Raw genomic sequence first — 20,116 nt, forward strand, 5'->3', positions numbered from 1 at the left:
AATTACTACAAGGATCTATGGGAATGAGTTTCACGATCGGCGGAACCCTGAAATTTACCCGGCATATCAAACTTTGTCAAGAATTTCTGAACAGACGATGTGTAATACAGTAGATTTCCTCCCGCAACTCTGTACAAAGTGATCGAATTATTTCTCGCAATACAATTTCTGATATATCCCACTGGATTCCCTGGAACCTATTCTTATAATTTTATTCGTCGTACATTTTTCCTCGCTCTGATCCTTTTAAATTCTCTGCATACTTAAATCGCTGCAGCGAAGGAATATTACCAAAAATCGAATAGCTCGATATGCATAATTTTATAAGGAGTTGCAGCAGCAGCTGCAGCATGCTGGTAGGTATAATATGCTTGTTCAAAAATTGGAAAAAAAAAAAAATAAATAAGTAAAGAACGAAAAAAGAAAATCCTAGGATAAGTATATGCGACGAAAGTTCGTTAATTACTGGAATTAAGGTTATCGGGCGATAATCAGTCGACCGAGGCACGCGAGCCAATCAGAGGAAAAAAAGAGATTAGGAAAAAAATCCGATAAGAATTAACGAACTGCAGGTTGGAAATGCGTACATATATGTACATAAATTTGTGTACACGTATACACACGGTGGTACACAGATGTCGTACAGCCTCGGTGACACCTCATTAAATGCTGAACCTCAGGCGTAAATCTTTAGTTAACATCTTAATTCGAATAATATAACGAACAACTGCACGACCATGATTTCATTTTATTCCGTGCACAAGAAAGTTTCGAAAAATTCATCAAATTCGAGTGAATAAATTCGGGGTCGAGTTACGCGTTGGACTTTCCGAATCGACTACGATGATTTCCGAGCTTGGCAAATTGACGGGATTTCGGTCGAAGAAAAAATTCCTTTTTTTTTTTTTCTCACGGAATAAAGGCGGATAATTCGGTTTCGCCTCAGGATCAGGACTCGACGCGGTACCACGCCCCTTTTTACGAAGGAGCTTTCTGAACCCATATTGTTACAAGTTAATCTCGTTTCGGTACACAATTATTTTCTCAGAATTGTTTACCGAAACTTTCCCCATTCAAGAAGGATATATGTATTGTAAAACGCAGTAGTTTCTCGAGGGTGTCTATAGATACGTACGAGAAACATTCAAGAACAGGTACACCTCGTTCGTTTGTTCCTTCAGCTTCAGATATTTCCTTATAATCCGGAATCCCCCCAGCCCCCCACAATTATCGTACCGCAACTACGGAATTGTTGAGACGCCTCCGGAACGCGTGCGAAGACTATGCGGAAATTTTTTCGTACGACGGATGGAAATGGGATGGAAATTAGAAAAACGAAAGTCGACAAGCGAATACGCCGTACGAGAAGAAAAAGTTGGAGACGAGACGAAGGGCGGTTGTGGATCGGGGTCGCGAAAATGCGGACCACATGCACGAGAATTACTCGATGTACTTTTGCCGCAACGATATTCAACGAAATAGGAAGAAAAGCGCAGCAGCGATAACTCGGGTTACAGAAAACTTTGCAATATAATCATTTCCTATGTGCGATGTGTGCGCGTATTACATAAGCGTGTATGATAAGTATACGGAGAATTATATCGTATAGGAGGGTAACTCGAAGAGAACGTACTCGCGCGCGGCTCTAGATTTGACTGGATTACATAAGGACGATACGAAAGGGAGCCGGATTTATACTTTCAAGTCCCGCAAGTTTATCCGGGGGAGAAGTTCAACCGCAGAAAGTTTCTATACCTACCCTATACCTACTCGGCTAAAGAAAAATTGCACGGCTATGCGGTACGTACGTACGACGGGCTATCTCATCGCGAACCCTGCGGTGTATACCGCTGCCTAAAAATTGTGCAAAAATCTGGATGCACGTGATATTTTGCCAATAATAATCGGGACACTTTTGTGTTTCAGATATGCGTCGTTGGACTGGTGATCGCGGAGAACACCTCGACGGACGATACATCGAGAATCGCTCACACGGACAACAGTCTAGAAGTAGACACGGTGGCGCAGGTAAGAAGACAAAAAAGAAAGGGGAAAAAAATCAATCGATCGACGAGCGTTCGTTCGTTATACGCACTCGACTTTTTGCTCTCACTCTCTAATTTTCCCGAGAAATCCGAAGATTGGAATTACATCGCTGAGGAAATTTTCCCATCCGTTCGAGACTGCGGAGTTTCGTACGAGGGCGGAGTGGGAGAATGAGATAACGGGAAACGAAAAAATAAAATATTGTTCGACTCGTTTTTTTTTTTTTTTTTTCCAAAAACCGCATAAATAGTGGTAAATCACGATTTCGGCGTCTGTGCACACCTGCACGGGTACACGTTCATCTGTGTTCGAGTTCTGAGCAGCGGGAGGAAGAAGGGAAGAGGGAAAAATTCGCGGGTGGCGAACGTCTAGAGAAGGGAGTAGATTTAAAGCTCGGTAAAAGAGTCTCGCTTCACTGCCCAAGGCACAAGCCAACTCAAATCTTCCAACGGTGAGCTGCATTCTAAAGTGTCGCCAAGGTTGCGCTAGATAGGTGGGAAGGTACAGGGATATACGTGTAGACGTACATACGTACATCTATACGTGTATGTACGTAATGCAGCGTGCGCTAACCTCGCCTCCGTATTGAGGGCGTTTTGAGGAAAAATCGTCGTGGCTTTTTGTTAGTCGCATCAAAAACGTAGGTACGTACGTACGTACCCAACCGTACCGAACGTGAGAAATATATAAGAAAAGTGGGAAAAAGTAGTCGTACGAAAGTCAGCTGCAGAAACGCGGGGTCGTGTAAAATCTTCTGTTCTCCTTACGGTGCAAGTTGAGCTTTTCACCTCAAGTTTTATTATCTATATACGTTCCCGTGTGTACGGAACACGAACGAGATTCAAAGTCCTTGCGGTATTCGTCGTTTTGTCCCTTCTTTTTCTACCCTTCGTTTCTGTTTTTTTTTTTTTTTCGCTCTTCAAAGAACAGATTGCTTATTTGATGGAAATTTATTTATCCTCATTATAACGGATATCGCGATAATGGGCGTTTTATCCGATTAGGAGGGTTTGAAAATATGAAAAGGGTGAGATAAGGAAGTAGGTAGAAAGAACAAGAAGCTCTCGCTCTCTCTTTTCATTCGGTACCGCGCAATTTTCTTCAATTTTATTCCCATCCGATTCAATTTTCTCCAACATTTTATTCCCGCACGTCTCTTATATTCGAAGACGTTTACTTTGCGCGGGAAAAATTTGCGGTCCATCACAGGTATACATAGATATAATAATAACGGTCGTGCAGACGTCGGAGGAAGCTAACTTGATCTCATCTTCGCTGTTCCCTTTTTATTTTTTTATTCCTTCTCCTTTTTTCTCCTCACCGGGACTCGTCGCCGAAGCTAATATAGGTACGCGGGGCGGCGTGCTCCTAGTTAGGATATAGTTCCGATCGATTTCTACAAAAGTTTCGCGCGTTCACGTCTCGCAACGATATAATTCCCGAAAAGTGATCGGGACTCTCGAGTGATTGTTCAAAGTTGAAAATCAATCGCTATGAAATGAAATGAAATAAAAAAAAAGACGTAAAGAAAAACTCGCAACTTTTCAAAGTACAGACTCGGGTATATTTTGTAGCCCGTAACCGGAGTCGTGGAAAAATTTCGAGATCCCGTCGCCGTCCGTCGAAGAGCGAAGAGCCCTCAGCGTTTGAAACAGATAATTGGTTTGTTACGTTCAATTATATTCCCAAGAAGATATCGCGACTCGGTGTATCAAAAGATTCTTTCACGTTCTTACTCGTTAGACTTTGGGCTTTGGGCCTTGGGCTTTGTAGAAAATTCTCCCCGGTACTATAAGTACAATACATAAGAGTCGTATGTACGCGATGCAACGATCTGTAGATAGTATGTAAAATATGTGAACCATAGCGGATCTCATGTACCACCGCGATACTTGTTTTTTTTTTTTTCTTTTTCTTTTTTTTTCACCAAGAATATTCGATACATTGGCATCAAAGATGTAGAATATTGGAAATAGAAACCCTCCTACTTTTGTATTCATTTATTTAAATGCAACCTAATGTTTGTTGAACGTTGGAAATATAACGACGCTGAACGGAAGAACATGAAATGAGGAAGGGGAGCAGCACGTAAGGAGAGTAGAGATTGCCGGCGCGGGAAACTGGAAGTAAAATTTTTCTCCCCGAGTCAGTTTCATCAATTTTCGAAGATAAAGCGCTGCGAATATAACGTCCTCAACCGGCACAAATCCCACGGGATAAATTCCGCCTATTAAACCTACATAAAATCATCTATCGTGGTCCCATACGTATACGATCTCAATTTTTGATATATCGTGAGAAAAAGAGAGAAAAAAAAAAAGGAAACTCTCTCACTCCGTAGCGAACTAATGGACATACAATAAAAATACATCCGGGTTCGGGTTACCATGGAAATCTTATTCTCCGAAGACAAACGACATTTGGATACCTACTTCGAAAGCTCGGCTTTTCTCTCCGGTTCACTTCCACCCTACATTCGTTCTTTTTTACCAAACCCCCCCTCCCCCAATCTCTTTCCGCCACTTCAAAATCTTCGCAAAGCTACTTTCGTATATACCTACCTATGGCGCGATTCGCAGCCAGCCGTAGTAACTTAATACAAATTTCCAGAATAAACGAGTGACTGAAAAAAAAAAAAAATTTCTGGAAACTTTAATTAAATGAAAAAAGGGAACGGAAAAAAATAGGATTTATTAATTATTACCGACATCGCTGTGGAATGAAAAAAAAAAAAAAATGGGGGCATGAAAATGTTGTTAATACACCGGATTTCGATTAGCCTAATAAAATTCTCACCGCATCATCGGTGATTTTATGAATGCAGAAAATTGTTTCAGCGTGTAAAAAACTATCGGGTCATCAATTACGATCGGTAAATCATAAATCGATCGATGGCATGCGTTTACACAAGCGTATCAATCGAGAGGGGGACACGTGGAATATTTTCACGCGATGTAGACATCCGCAGGGTAGTACGAAGGTGTGATATCTACGCTACATACAAATGCAACCTTACGTTAACACCCGTGCAGCAAGTGCAGAATTTCTATGTCGACACGGGGCTCATCCAAGCGCTATTTCATATCCGGTGGTGGTGCAACAGCAGCAGCGGCAGCAGCAGCAGCAGCGGCGGCGGCTGTACATAGCTACTGGAATTTCCCAAAGTTCTATGGAATGTTATTCGACTTTGTAAGATATCGGTGAATGAAGGTTGAAAACTCTGTTATCGCACTCAACTTTCTTTCCCTGTTCTACTCTCGGCGAGCTATTTCATTTCCTAGCCCATTTCTATGTACCGCTATAGGTATAGCTACCCCTGTCGTACGTGTATATAATACTACGACTGCAGGTGCAGCTTGGAGCTGAGAGAAATGTTGTACCTGTATAATTCACACCGTGCAACGCGTGCTGCACACGAATGCCAAGACGGTGTATCGTTTGCTCGATAATCGTTGAGCTCGATGCTTCATTCCACCCCCTAATTTTCACTTCTGCGCTTCTACACGTTGATTAGATATCGAAGAGTTGATCAGTGCGGTCGAAAAATGGCAGCCTGGTATCGCGATCGATAGTCCGTATGCGGGGGCCGGAAAGTTTCTATTCACATCGAGAAAGAATAGGAGGTGAGAGTGAAAGTTGAAAAAAAATAAATAAAAAAAAAGGAAAAGGATCCATTGATCGATCGATCGCGCGGAACACGTAGCTTTGACGTCAAGGTGTCGTTTCGGCATGTATATGGAAAAATGCGTGATGTAATGTTAGGGTCGTTAGCCGGTTCAAGTTTCACCCATCTCCGGAGGAGGTTTTTCACCCTCCCTTAGCTACCGCTTTCGACCCCCTTTCTCTCTTTCGGTAGTGGCGCGTGTCGCCCTGCAGGTGCGCCTAATGTCCCTTCAAACTATTCAACGTTCCTCGAGGAAAAAGGAATAAAGTGTATAAATGTAACGTGTATGTGGCGGAAAAGAGGGGGAAAGAGGTGAGGAAAAGGCTGCCCGAAAACTTGATATTTCCATCCCTCGGATGCACGAGTTTGCGCGAACCGGGGGGAAAAACGTAACTTTTCTTTTTCGCATCCGTGTTGTTACGGAAATAAAACTTGGAGAAGGTCATCGAGGTCGTCTGCATATCTCGTCATAGTCAATCAATTCCGAAATCGCTTCGCGTGTGTACGTATACTCGATTCATGATATAAACTAATGAAGTATCCAAATGAAATATAGAACTGATAAAATAGACCGCCGCGAAATGGGCTAAACAGAGGACGGAAACAGGAAGTGAAAAGTTTTGCCTCACGATTCGAGCGAGCGAAGCATATTTTTCTCCGATAAACTAAAAACTGCCACACGTATACGTCACAGGCACACGGGTATATTTCGTATACCCGGCGATACATTTTTCCTTTCTTCGTATCGCTTCCCTTATATTTATTTGACAAAGAGGACGAGAAAAAAGGAAAGAAAAAAGTTGTTATTTTTAAGCTGCATGGAACCAGAACTTTTGCATCTGCTTTGGTCCAGTTGTGAAATAATACGTATTGCAGATAGGTATACTTTATATATTACGCAGTATATATACAATTTAGAGAGCCGAGAAGCGCGATGTACTGTATAATAAAGTATATTTTGCGGTCTCCGCGGGATAATTGGAAGCAAGTTTTGTCGTCATGGTTACAGCCGACACTTTATTAGAGCGCGGTGAATGCCCACCCCTATTTTCCCGACCTTTACACTTCGAAAAAATAAAATTCGATGAATCGATTTCGACCCGTTCCGAACGCTCTCGCGATCACCGCGCGAATTACATCTTCGAATGTTGTGTAAAAAAAAAAATTCAAAACAAGAAAGATAAGATATCGAAGAGATGGGGGTTTTAGATGTAGAAGAACAAAGATGGAAGGACGCAAAAAAATTAGGCAAGAAAGAGGGATGAAATTTGGTTAGGAGTTTGGGTAAAAAATCACTATGCAGAGGCTCTTATTTTTATTAAGTTTTCATCCCCATCTCCATCTCATAGTATACCACTCCTGTCACTCGACCCTTTCTATATTCCCCTAAAGGCCTATCACGGTCTTCTCAGAGGCTGTACGTGCCTCGACAATAACCTAGAGTATCTAGCAGCCCTCAAGAACACTTCTTTGTCGCAGGGTTGAGCTTGAATTCTGTCCACCAAGCATTTTTCTCGCTCAGTTTATACCGTCCCCGCGGTGTACAGGGCGTCATCCATCCTTTTTCTACGTTTTCTAAGTCATCGGTGATCCCGGAAAAATCGTAACTCGTAGCCTAATTCTTTCCTTTCCCTTGTCAATAGTTCATCAGAAGAATGGAAGACAATCGAAAGAAAATCTGTCTAAAAAATTGCAGAGTTTCGCGATGAGAAATCTTCCGATCGGAGTTAACGTTCGTTAGACGAATGCGAGAAATCGTGCAACGTTTGTGAAACACCATCCCCTTCGAAAAAATGCCCCGGTGGACGTGGCGTGCCCGAAATAAGAAGCATTAGAAATTAGGAGGAGAAACAGACACGGCATCGGACGAATCGGTGTACGTAGATCATCGGCGGTTCAGGTAGGACTAATATAACGATTCAATTCCTACGCGAAATGGCAAGGATCGGTAATAGACCGTAGCAGTCGCTACCGGGACCTTTTCGCATTACGTGAGATACATGCGTAGCGGTATTGGATGATCTTTGAAAAGAGAGAGACGGAGAGAGAAAGATAAAGGGTGAGAGAGACGGAGCGAGTACCTGAGCCCGTCGCAGATCTTCCGTGTTTCTTGGTTGACTCTAACATAGGGTTCATTCCAGATAACCCTAAAGTAACTGCTCTACGGTCGAACGAACCGCCGCCTATCTTCCGACCAATTGGCGCATCCCCTGCTGTAGTAATACCTATACTACTGCACCACCGAAAGACTCTAACTTTACCGCTATAATTGTCCCTCTAGTTGATATTCCAATCGCAATTTATTTCTTGCCCAACGATTGAGAACGGAGAGAAATAGACTCGATCGCGACGCTGTTGATGTTACACGAAGCCACGAAAATCAATATCGAGCCACGATTCTTTGTGAATAATAAATTAATTAAACTACGAGATTATCCGAGAGAAGGGGAGAAAAAACTACGAACGACTCGCGATCTTTTTTCTTTTTTTTTTTTTTTGCTATACATCGTTGAAAATTTTGAACGCCATGGATCAACGTGTATATCTGCGTAGGTTCGCCATTTCCCTTCAATTGGTTCTTTGATCGCGACAGAAAAGTCAAGCCCGTTTCGGTTCGACGAGATTCCATAGATAATTTGTTTTTAGAGCTTCGATGTACGCTCATCGGGCGATATGGTCGGCTGTCAAGTGGTGCATATTAGGCAAAAAAAAAAAAAAACAGATGCTCTTCAATGAGATGGAAAAACGAAGAGAAAAAAAAAACAAAAAAAAAAAAAACAGGAACCGGAGAACCGGGAAGAGAAAAAATTCTCAAAGCTTGCCAATAAACTTCACAATCAGTCACATCCTCGAATGTCGTGTACACGAAAATCCTTGTTCCCTATTTCAAAGGAATCGCATCGGACAAATAAACTTCGGTCCCTGGAGTATAAAGAAGACGTCGTCGCGACGCCCTACCGGATTTCGTATAGATATACGGTAATGTCTTGGTCGAATGAAAAGCTTACGTTATTTCCATCGCAGGGGGTAGGAGGGTGTGCGTATATTTCGATCCCTGATTGATTTTGAATGAAACGACAAAAAAAAACAAGAAGCACTAGTTTGAGAACCACTGTCAAACCGGAGAATCCTGCAAGCCCAAGCCCGAGGTGTGACTGACATGTAATAACCCCCCTCAGTCCGTTCCTCTTCACCCCCGCTTTACAAGCCCCATGCCAAATCTGGGTTAAAGCCGCATTGATTCAGTCCCCGACTAAACTCGGCTCACAAATTAGCTCGGAAATCAAATTAATTTTTTACAAAGGCCGAAACCCTCCCCCACCCCCCTCCACCTGTGATCGAGGTGGGTTAAATTATTCCATCATTTTTATTTCGTTTTTTTTTCTCTCTCGTTATTAGCCCTTCGCTCTCGATTTTTTGAAAACTTACTTTCACTCGCTCGTACACGCCTGACGAATATATCGTACGTTGTTTCTTATTGGAACGTTCTACTTTTCGTATTGTCTTTGGCAATTTTATTTTCCCTCGAGCCCCTCTCTCTATTATCATATCAGCGCCAACGAGAAAATCACCTCGATATAGATGTGTATACTTTAAAGAGACAAATGATCGTACGGCGAGACGGTGTTGATCGTTCTGAATTGCCACTGTAAAATTGCCAGGACAAACCGTCGACTGACACGCGAAGTTAAACCAGGTTCGAAAGTCGTAGTCTATGCGGGGGTGGTTCAGATTAGATTAGATCGGATGTATATAGGTAGGAAAATTCAAGGATCGAAGTGGAATGATTCTACCATAGGGGTGGGGGAGGGTATGACGATAAATCTACGAGCCGTAGGTATACAAGAAACTCGGAGTTAAGAGAGCGGTGACGTGATTTCAAGCTATCGCGTATCCTCTCCGTCCAAATAGAATGGAAAGAATAGAAAAAAGAGAAAATTAAATCAAAGAACGGGAAGAAAAAAAATATCGTGGGTGCAAAAGCGATAAAAAATAAAAACGAATAATAGAGAAACTCGTCCCCGTGTACAACGGAGAGACCCTGGCAGCGAAAGTTTTATTTGAATCGAGTGTACATAAATTCGGTAAGTTATACGCGTACAAATCGATTTATTACGCTATCAATAACCTGTGGGTAAATAACAAGCCCACACCGGAAACCAGGCTTTCGGTTCTTATTTCTTATTTATAATTCAACGTGTTTTGGAGTCCGGCAATGCAGAGAGCGAATCAGGTCCGAAACACCCTGTACGGATTGGTTATGCCACGGGAGGGGAAAAAATTTTTCTGAATTTACCAAACCGATCAAGCGGCCCACATTCGTGCTCATACATATTTCGAAGGAGAAGTGGCCTGTAGAAAAGGGAAAAGTAATGAGGGGAGAAAATAATGTAAAAAAAAGAAAAAAATGTTGGAAAAAAATCGTGGTAATCATAAACTTAAATTATAGCCCTTATCTCGGGATATCAAAGGGTCGCGGTCGGTCCCAGGTGAAGGGGTGGTTTGAAAGTTGGAACGGGGGGTGGTGGTAATGTGGTGGTACGGTGAAGAGGAGTGGGCAAAGGTGAAGGGGCATGAAAAGCGGTTTTACAACCCCATAAAACGCTTCGTCCAAGAATGATCTCTCGTATTTAACGCACACTTGACCGCTCAGCGACGATATATATACCCGGAGCGGCCGAAGAAGAAAGAGGGCGTGAATCCGGGCGTATGAAAATTTCTATTTTACGTTCAACTGTAACACGAGCACCGAAGTGAAGAGGAGCGATAGAAATGAGGAGAAAAAAAAATAAATATTGAATGGATTGATGAAAAATGTAGGGAGTTGAATTTCCAAACAGTCGTATGCAGATAAGATGACTCTCGCTTTAGCTTCGCTTTTTCTCTCCCTTTTTTATCGGTCCATTTCTGAATCCTGTCCATATCCTCATAATGCGTCATCTATATGTATACCGATGTTTAACTCAACCCCCCAATTTCGTCAGATATTGAAATGAAATTTTCAGATTGCCAGGAAATTTATTTTCACTACGTACCTTATATAATAATGATAGAATTATACTCGCGCATAAACCCCGATGAATCGGCGAACCTTCTTTTCGATCATCTCGCGCGGTGATTATCGGAGCGTAATTATTGAAAGAAAAATTTGAGAAAAAAAAAAAAATAATCATACGAGAAAAGAAACGTGACCGAGAATAGATTCGCCGATTATCGTACTCGACGAAAACCCCTCACCTGCGTCATATGGGGGAGCTCTAGACAAAGAGCGTTGAAATTGAGCTGTCTGAGAAAAAAATTATGGTCAAGTGAATTTACGAAAGAATAGTTGATTTGACCGAAAATTGTTAGTGCAATAGTAGAATAGTAAGAGGGACGCAGGTTGGGGATATTTTTGTTTCCTTTTGCGACGTACATATGTAGTTTTTCTTTTTTCCTTCCATTATTATTATTATTCACATCGCGCGTTCGCCTCTTTGTACTTGGTTGTAAGGGGTAGATTTATAAAATGCCAGGCACATCGTAGCGATACTTTATCAGATACCATTGAATTCAGCTAAATCTCCTCTTGGAATTTTTCCCTATATACTTTTATACCTTATATATCCACCCTGTGTACCATCGAAAAAAAAAAGACAAGAAGAAAAAAAAGTAAAAAAGATCGAAAGTGGATGTATAGGTATACGTGTGTATGGCAAACAGCAAGTATGTAATCGATTACTCGTAAATAACGTGAAGTGATAAGAAAAATAAAGAGGGTAAAAAGGAGGAAGGGAGGAGAATGAGAAACTGGGAACCCTTAAATTTTGTCAAAAGCGTAAGAATTTTGACCTGGGAATGGAATAAAATTAATCAATGTGAGAAAGGCGATAATATGGAAGCTCTTTTTGAAGTTAATAACTGTAACGGGGCATCGGTTCGGATTTCCAATGTGTACGTCTGGAGTAAAAGTGAGTTTGAGATAGGTATCTGAGATATAGACCGAAAGTGGTCCAGGTCTCCATTAGCGAGGAGAGTGTCTCTCTCCCCGTGGGCTGTTGCTTTCAATAATTTGCGAGTCTAATGTTCTCCGCGTTCCGAACCGAGCCGATTGGATGTCGTCTCCTCAGCGGAGTTCGTATATAGACCGAGAAGACAAATTCAGGAACGTTTGCCTCGGATATTCGAAGGTTCGCGCGGGAGTTGTCACCGAGTAGAATAAGAAGAAGAAAAAGAAGAAGAGGAGGAGAATACAGAGATGAGAGAGCGAAGCACGGCGACAGTGTCGAGTCGAGAGCGAATAAAGAGAAAAGAAGGGATGGGAATCGCAGTATACACAGCCGTTTGAATAATGCAAGGTTGCAAGCCTGCTTAAAACTGATCGGGAAAACCACCCCTACATTCCTCACCCTCCCCCCTCTGCCTTCCATCGATCCTAAGTGAAGGAACCAAGATTGATTTTAGATTGGGTGAGAATTCCATGTATATTTCCCCATTTACCGTCGAAAAACTCCGCTCTCCCCGAGTCCGTGTGTACTTTTTTTTTTTTTTTCTCTTCATGAACCATCAAACATTTCGATTTCGTAAAAAAGAAAAGGGAAAATAACGAAAACTAGGATTCAAAAAAAATTGAGGAATGACGCTACCGGTGATTACGGTTGTTGGTTAGACCAGACTCGCGATCTACATTCTTAATTACCCTGAACTTATGTATAAAATAGATTAAGGGGTGGTAAGCGAGCAAGTACATAATTGACTTACGAGTTGAAGTTTACGATGAGGCTATACGTAAGAGTGCCCCGGTAATACGCGACTAACAAAACAAGGTAATAAGAGAGTAGCTACCTCGAACTGGAATAAAATTATTAATTACAATTGAATTAATAATTACAGCAATTTTGTTCGGAATTTGCACGCTCAGATAAGAAAAAAAAGAGAAATGAAACTTCTTGTCATTTCCAACGTTAACTTGACTCGATGGTGATTTGGCTGGAAGAATGAGATGAGCGCGGAGGTAATATGAAAGATCTTCGGGTGCATCTCGAAGACGTTTTTCTCTCCAGAAGTGTCAGAAGAAGGAGAAAATGCAAAAAAAAAAAAAAAAAATCCAAGCAAAAGAAACAGGGGATTCAGGTACAATTTTACGAGTCCCTCGACCGAAGTTAGGGGTTTTTGGGGGGGATGGCGTTTTCTTTGGGGGTGTGAAAGAAACGTAGGTACAACGTAACGCGACTGTAGAACGAGAATAGCGGAGAAAAAATAGAAGAAACAGACCGAATAAAATAAAAAATGAACGGAACTAACGCGAAGAATACGGAGGGTGAAAAAGACCGAGAGTATAAAATAAAAATAGCGCTCGAAAAAAGAAACAACGATAAATTTTAGTCTCGTTAAAAGTTGGCGTCGTCGACGAAGGTAACGAGGGTTCGTCGCCGTGGCACGTGTAAGCCTACGTGGGGCAATATAGCCTGATAGGTGTCTCTATTCTTCCCCTTCACCCCCTTCACCCCTTGCCCCTTCTCGCAAGTAGTGAAAAAAAAAGGTGGCCCAAGTCGCCATTTCGTACGCTGCAGAGACTGACCCTATGAAATTAACTTTGCCGGACAATCGGTGGAAGAAAAAGGGAATCGCGAGTGAAATCATGCGCCGGATGCAAAAAAAATGATTCGCGGTTTCGAAGTACGCAAAAAATGAAGCGATGACGCGAACGCGTGTGTCATACAAAACATATCGGACGTTTCGTGTTCGGTGACAAGGTATTAGGTACAGAGAAAGGGGTGGAAGAGTTGGGAGGAGCACGTCTGCGAGATTTTTCACTTAGCGGGCAGTTAGCGACGTCAAACCCCCGTCAGCTGGCATATTAGGGCTTAAGACCCCCCCATCCATCTTTCACGGCCGGTTCCCCGTGCAGCCGAAGCTTCCAAAACTCTCCCCTTTGCCTCCCGACCCCCACCCCGCGATCCCCTCATCCCCCTCCCCCTACCCCGTGTAACCCTATATCCCCGGGTTAGCCAAACCTTTGGGAAAACCACCGCGAGATACCCCGAGGATGCAGGGCATCGAAAAGCCACCTTCATCCCCCGGCGCGAGGACTACTACTAATATTAGCACTACTACACGGTCACGCGGGCGTAGTAAAGGATATGAAATATGCAAGCGCTCGATGTCAGTCTGTGAGGAGCTGGTCTGATGGTGAATTATTGAGATTTGGTATCTTCTACCGCGCCGGGACCCTGAGCTCGTTCTTCTCTGTCCGATGGCAGACTCCGAATTCCCCGTCAAATCGACCGAAGTATCGCTTGTGCGCTACCGCCAAGTTCTCGCCTTTATCATCGTCCTCATCCTCATTCGACTCGATCTAACATTCAACTGATTATTTTATCATCCCTGTTCCAGGCCATCAATTGGGGCGAATGGTTACCGTGGTCAAAGTGGTCAGTCTGCTCGAGGTAAGTAAAAATCGCTACATCCGTTCAACCGCCGATCTGATACCAATCGCTTCCGCGAATCATTTTCACCCCTCTGAATATCCTCCGCAGGACATGTGGGGGTGGAATCGTGAGACAACAACGACGATGTCGGAGGCCACCTTGCAGGGGACGATCCGTCAGATACAAGACGTGCAACGCGCAGGTGAGATGCTTGATTTTTCTTATCTACGCCGAATAATATTTTTTCTCGCCGTTAGGTAACCTACTTTGTTTTTGTTTGTTTTTTTTTTTGCGAGCGCTACGAGTACAGGCAGGTGGTGAATTTTCACTCGTTCCAAAATCTGGCCCAGATATGTACAAATGTAGGTCAGGTCACCTGCAGCAAGCGCATTGCACATTCTCTGGAGGTTTCCGGCTGCGGAATATCACTACGTTTTAAATATATAGGTATAGGCTATTGACAGATGGAAACGTGTATGTGCCGTACATGTGACAAATACCAGACTCCGTACCGCCTGGTCCTGGGTTTCGTCATTTCTGTGCATTCATGTATCGCAAAATTTCCGAATAATAATTTAAATGGATTCAGCTTTGACGCGAAAGAGAGGAAAAAATGTCCACGTCGATTCCGAGGTCTGGATTATATCAGGGGTGTAATCGAAGTAGGTATATCCGAACGTCCGCTCAAGCAACGTGTGAAATTATAAGACGCAGGCAACGAGACATTTTTGCGTCATTAATTTATCGATCGGGCAAACACAACCGTCACGGAACCACCATGGATAATTCATCGATCAACTTCATGTGAGAAATGATACTTAGGAAGTTAATAATACCCATGAATCGACTGGCGTCATAGTTTCACAATTTGGAATATTCTATGACACACGTCATACTTACGGTCGTATCGACGTCGCTGAACTTGTTGGGAGAATAATTTTCCTGAATATCTAAAAACGAACTAGGATATTATCCTCGACGACCGTTACCGCTCGAACGTAATCCACGCGTAATCGATGAAATATTCGTTGATATACGGTACCGAAGAATGTCAAGGATCTTTTTTTTTCACACAAGAACAGATTTTAGAAATCCATTGGAAAATGAGAAGTGGATCGGGATATTCGCATTCGATTCCGAGAGTTTGGGTGTAAATTTGGAAAATTTAATGCAAAGTGACGAGTCCCAAAGTTCCGCGATAAGCGAACGTACCCGAACATACTTTAAGTGTTTGTGGAAGCGACGACTGTTGTTATAATTGTTCTTGTTTCTGTTTGACTTATCGTTATTTTTAGAAGGTACGCACGTACGCAGAGATGAACGTGGGTTTGGCCCGCGAAACGCGCACGGGGGAGTAACCGTATTACTTATACGTACAACAGTGTGTACGTACAAAATATACGCAGATTAATATTTGCGTTATTATCCAGCCTTCGCTGAATTCCACCACACGGAGTAACGGCAACTTGCGCTAATTGCTAAATTTATATACAACCTACGCGAAACGGAACTACGAAAACTGGATTTGTGTGTAACGGGAATACACAGGTATGACGTATGTACACGTTACGCATACACACGGATACCGTACACCTGGACAAATAGGATAGCCAAACTCAAACGTATCACGTAATGATATGGCGGAGTATACAGATATATGTTATGTGTACAACGTACATTTCACAAATTGCAACGACGCCGGTGTCACTTCCATTATAACTCAGACGGGTATTCCCACGTGTTGACTTTTCACGCAGGACAAAGGGGAGGGATAAAATAAAAGGAGAAATGAGCGAAAGACGTATCGGGCTTCGGTTCTCGGTAGATTTCTCGTATATGCTTTTTTTTTTTTCTTTCCGCCACCAAATAATGATCAGATCGAAATATCGCGAGCTTTCGGGGTTGCGGATTAGACCGCTTACACACACACATATATATATATATGTATATATATATATGTATCTTTATTGCGAAGTCTTTGTTTCGTCGAAATCGTTTCGCTCTCGATTCTCGCCTGATAGGCAATTTTATCCGGCTGGTAAACGCGCGTTTCTGATCGCACCGTATCGACGATCTTTGAACCTTTTATGACGTCAGATCCAATATAACCATATCCTTGGATAGGATATATCACGACTCTCGCAGCTGTCAGGGCTATTCGGTTACAGTACGCGAATATGACGCGGGAACGTTGACCGATCTACCCCTTCCCACCGGAAACTCGTATCCCATCGAACGCCTAACGAATATAAAAATAAAACTCACCCCTGACGCGGGGGGCTGAAGAGTTTCCCCTTCTTTGAAAATTGTTACGGGTATATATGTAAGGCACAGCTATAGTTTGATCAATTGACGAATTCGTCCCGGCCGCCCTCGATCACTTTTGCTACCAAAATGGCGTCTTTTGAACCGTTGGTGGTTGATGGCTGCTTACAGATCCGCGAATTAACTGAAACTAAGTTTTCTTGGAACGGAAATTAATTGTCCAAAGTTAGTACAGTGAACCCGAGGTATACGAACGCTCCTGAATTACATCCCATGCCCACCTGTCGTACGACAATAATTTACCTTTCCGACTATAAATTCCGGGTTAAAATCCACCAGGATTGGATTTATGGCAACGTTTCATCCCCTCCTTTGGCTCACCTCACACTTTACCTCCTCGCCCAAGGTTACGCGCGTCGTCGTTTTGTTCCCTCGATCGCAAAAGCAGAAACTGGGAATGAGATGGGGAATGGGAACGGGAATGGCAATGGGGAATGGCAATGGGGAATGGGACGAGGATCCAGCACTCGACTCGAGCCTTACGACGTCTCCGATTCCTTCGATATAGATACGCAACAGCGTTCTACAGACGGATGTTTACCTATAGGGACAAAGGTGCCAACTTGGCACTTTTCTGCGTTGTACTGCAGCTCCACTTTCGAACAAAGTCAAGAACCAATTACAGATGTCAGGTATGCAAAGAGAGAGGGATAGAGAGAGAGAGAGAGATAGCCCGGAGTAATGCTAATTTGCATAAAGCGATTGGACAACTTTATCCACGTACAAGCTTTGTACAGTTTGTCGGTTGAGCCCTCGTATCGAAAAAATATCCAAGTGCACGTTACACGTAAACTCGTACACGAGAACTGCATAAAACGTTCCATGTAACAAGAAAGTTTTCTTCGGTTCAAGTATCGAAAATGTTTGAACCGTTATACGTAACACAACAGCGGAATGATGAGAGGATATTCCTCTACTTTATTTATATCTCCTTATCCCCCGCATTTGTCGGTATTCAGGTATACGTATAGTAATTCGATTTAGAGGAACGAGGTAAAAGGGAACAGATGTTGGACGAGTCCTCCGAAAGTCATTCCTTACTTTTCGTTAAAAGCTCTTAATTGTCCGTACTTTTCTAACGTCCTAGTTCCCACCGATTCGAACACGGGACGGGGTCAATTTCTTCTCGACATCGTTCGGTAATTGGTTCGATTTGTTTGAGGGTTTCGTTGCTCGTTTAGCGACGCCGCCGCCGCGACCGATACGAATAAACAAATAAAGACAAATCGACGTCAGAACGCGAATCGGCGGGATTTCGTTTCTCGCTTCTCCTCGTTTCGTCGTGCGGGAAATTAATAATTTTAAGAATGCAATTACAATCAAGTATTTAAGCTCTCTGGGAAATTTAAAAAAAAATCACGTAACAACGTCGTGTCCATCCCCATCCCCTAGACGGTACGTATAATCAAATTTTTGTTTGCCCACTGCCGGTTCTGCAAACTCCGGTCCCTCAAAACGGGGGCAATTAACTGAGAAACATTCGTCGCGAAGCTGAGGAATTGTTGGAAAGCCAGAAAGCTGTTTGAAACAAGTTCCTGATATAGGAAGGAATTAGCTATACGTATATACGCGTACAAGGGATAAGTTGAAAATGTTCCTGACAAAATTTCGAGAACGCTGATCGGATTTGCGATCCCTCGTTTTCTCTAACGCGCCTAAAATTCGTCTCCGTTCTCGACCCTCTCCTCGCAACGTAGGTATACTTGTACACGAACGTACCTACATATAAGACGAGCGCGATGGTATTTCTGACAAGAGTTTTCCCGGTTTTCCGGGACTCCACTCCGAATACGACGTCGAATCGGCGTTCGCATTCGCCAGAGTAGGTATGTAAACTTTTCTAATCACCCAGGACGAAACGCTTGTTGTTAAACATTTGCCTGGCGTTAATTTGCTAATTAGGTAATAACTTTGTTCTAATTTGTTTACTCAATTACACAATCCACCGGTAACCGTTCCGGTACACGTACGTATACGGGGGCACATGTAAATGTATATGTATTATACATAATACGGGCACATATACACAATTACGTTCCGTTCCATTCCGATACAGGGAATATGTTCGCCGCGTGAAGCTTCTGGGATGTTGCGTACGGTTATATCTCCTAGCTTTTGCTTTGCGGCAGTAGCATATTGTGTGTATTCGTCAGAATTGCTGAAGCTAGAAATTCTACAATTCGCCCCCGTTCTCCCCCTCACCCCCCACTCCCCCTGATATTCTACCTGAAATGATCCGCTGCATTTGCCGATAAATGTAAATAACAGCGCAGCTATACACGAAGGTACAAAATAATACACGCGTCTGACGATATATGAAATTCATCCGTTTCAAATCTGGGACAGATTTGTACGATTTGAAAACCCGCAGCTGAACCGCTGATTGATTTATCGGTAAATATGATCGATCGGCACGTAAGGAGGGTTGGCGTAGCGACGGAACGGAGAGAAAAGGAAAATTGAAAGAAAAAAAGCATATTTAATATAAATTTGTGAGATTTCGTGGATTAGGTTGTATGAATATTAGAGAGGGGACGAGTTCGAATGACGAATTTATGCGAATGTTTCGAACGCTTAATCAAAAAGAGGGTCCGTTGTTTTCCATCCCGTGAATTTATGCTCGCTCCCGCTTTGGGCGAAAATTTAATTGAGCCAAACGCCGCTGCGAGCTTTTCTCTTTCCATCTTTTTCTCTCTCGGCTATATTAGAGAAATTTTCTGAGATATATAAACGCAAACAATTAAGCACCTTCCCAAGAGCTTTCCAATGTCAGTTATATACGTACGACGTGACGATGCTAAGAATTAACGACTCGCGTCGAATCGACTCGCAATTACCATCCCCAGTATTAACACAACCAACCGTCTTATCTGCATACCCTACGTGCATGAATATAAAATTTTATTACACCTCCGATGATAAAATCTAAAAAGATAAATTAAACAAGAATACTATTATCCTTGCTTTTCGTTGAACACGTGCAAGAGTTTTCCCTGATATACAACGCGTAATGATTTTCCGATTCGAAAATTTATCACCTGCACTAGCATTGCACGAGCGCGCCGCATTTGATTTCGTTCGTCGTTTAAATTAACGTCCCGTAATTCTTTTTCAATTTCTCATCATTACATTACATCAAAATGTTGATTTTAGACCCGGAAATTGAAAAAACTCCAAGGGGTACCCTTGGAAAATTTTCAATTTTTGACCAAAATTTTTTATTTAAAAAAATTTATGATATGGCACTTTTCTTACGTATTTTGACCCCAGGAGCAAGAATCTGAAAGAAAAATTGATCTATCTCTGAAATTGACCAAGTTATCGCCAATTTTCAGCTTTTTGGGGTCAAAAATAAAAAATTGATTTTTTAGTCTATCTTGATGTAATTTGAGCTGAGGAATCCAAATGCGGAAGAGAAATTGATCTATCTTCAAAAATGACCGAGTTATCGCCGAATTATCGCATTTTTTGGCATAAATTTGAGGATATCTCGAAGCGAAAAAATCGTAGCTCAATTTGGACAACGGATTCGTGTTCCTGAGGTCAAAATACATAAGAAAAGTGCCATACCATCAATTTTGAAAAATAAAAATTTTTGGTCAAAATTTGAAAAAATCGTAAGGGGTACCCCTTGGAAAAATCTCAAATTTTGGCCAAAAATTTTTATTTT

The 20,116-nt window shown here is 42.4% G+C and overlaps 1 protein-coding gene across 4 annotated transcripts in view; it reads left to right on the top strand.

Annotated features, from left to right (window-relative positions):
- The window catches only part of LOC105693981 (protein madd-4), a 94,371-nt gene that overhangs the window by 53,793 nt on the left and 20,462 nt on the right, over positions 1 to 20,116 (top strand). For all 4 annotated transcript variants that reach the window (XM_048657503.1, XM_048657506.1, XM_048657504.1 and 1 more), the window contains exons 2-4: positions 1,927 to 2,028; positions 14,087 to 14,139; positions 14,230 to 14,323. In XM_048657503.1, coding sequence (XP_048513460.1) covers positions 1,927 to 2,028; positions 14,087 to 14,139; positions 14,230 to 14,323 — 249 coding nt within the window. The remainder of the gene's footprint in view (positions 1 to 1,926; positions 2,029 to 14,086; positions 14,140 to 14,229; positions 14,324 to 20,116) is intronic.

Source organism: Athalia rosae, chromosome 6 (assembly GCF_917208135.1).
Source record: "Athalia rosae chromosome 6, iyAthRosa1.1, whole genome shotgun sequence".
Classification (NCBI taxonomy): domain Eukaryota; kingdom Metazoa; phylum Arthropoda; class Insecta; order Hymenoptera; family Athaliidae; genus Athalia; species Athalia rosae.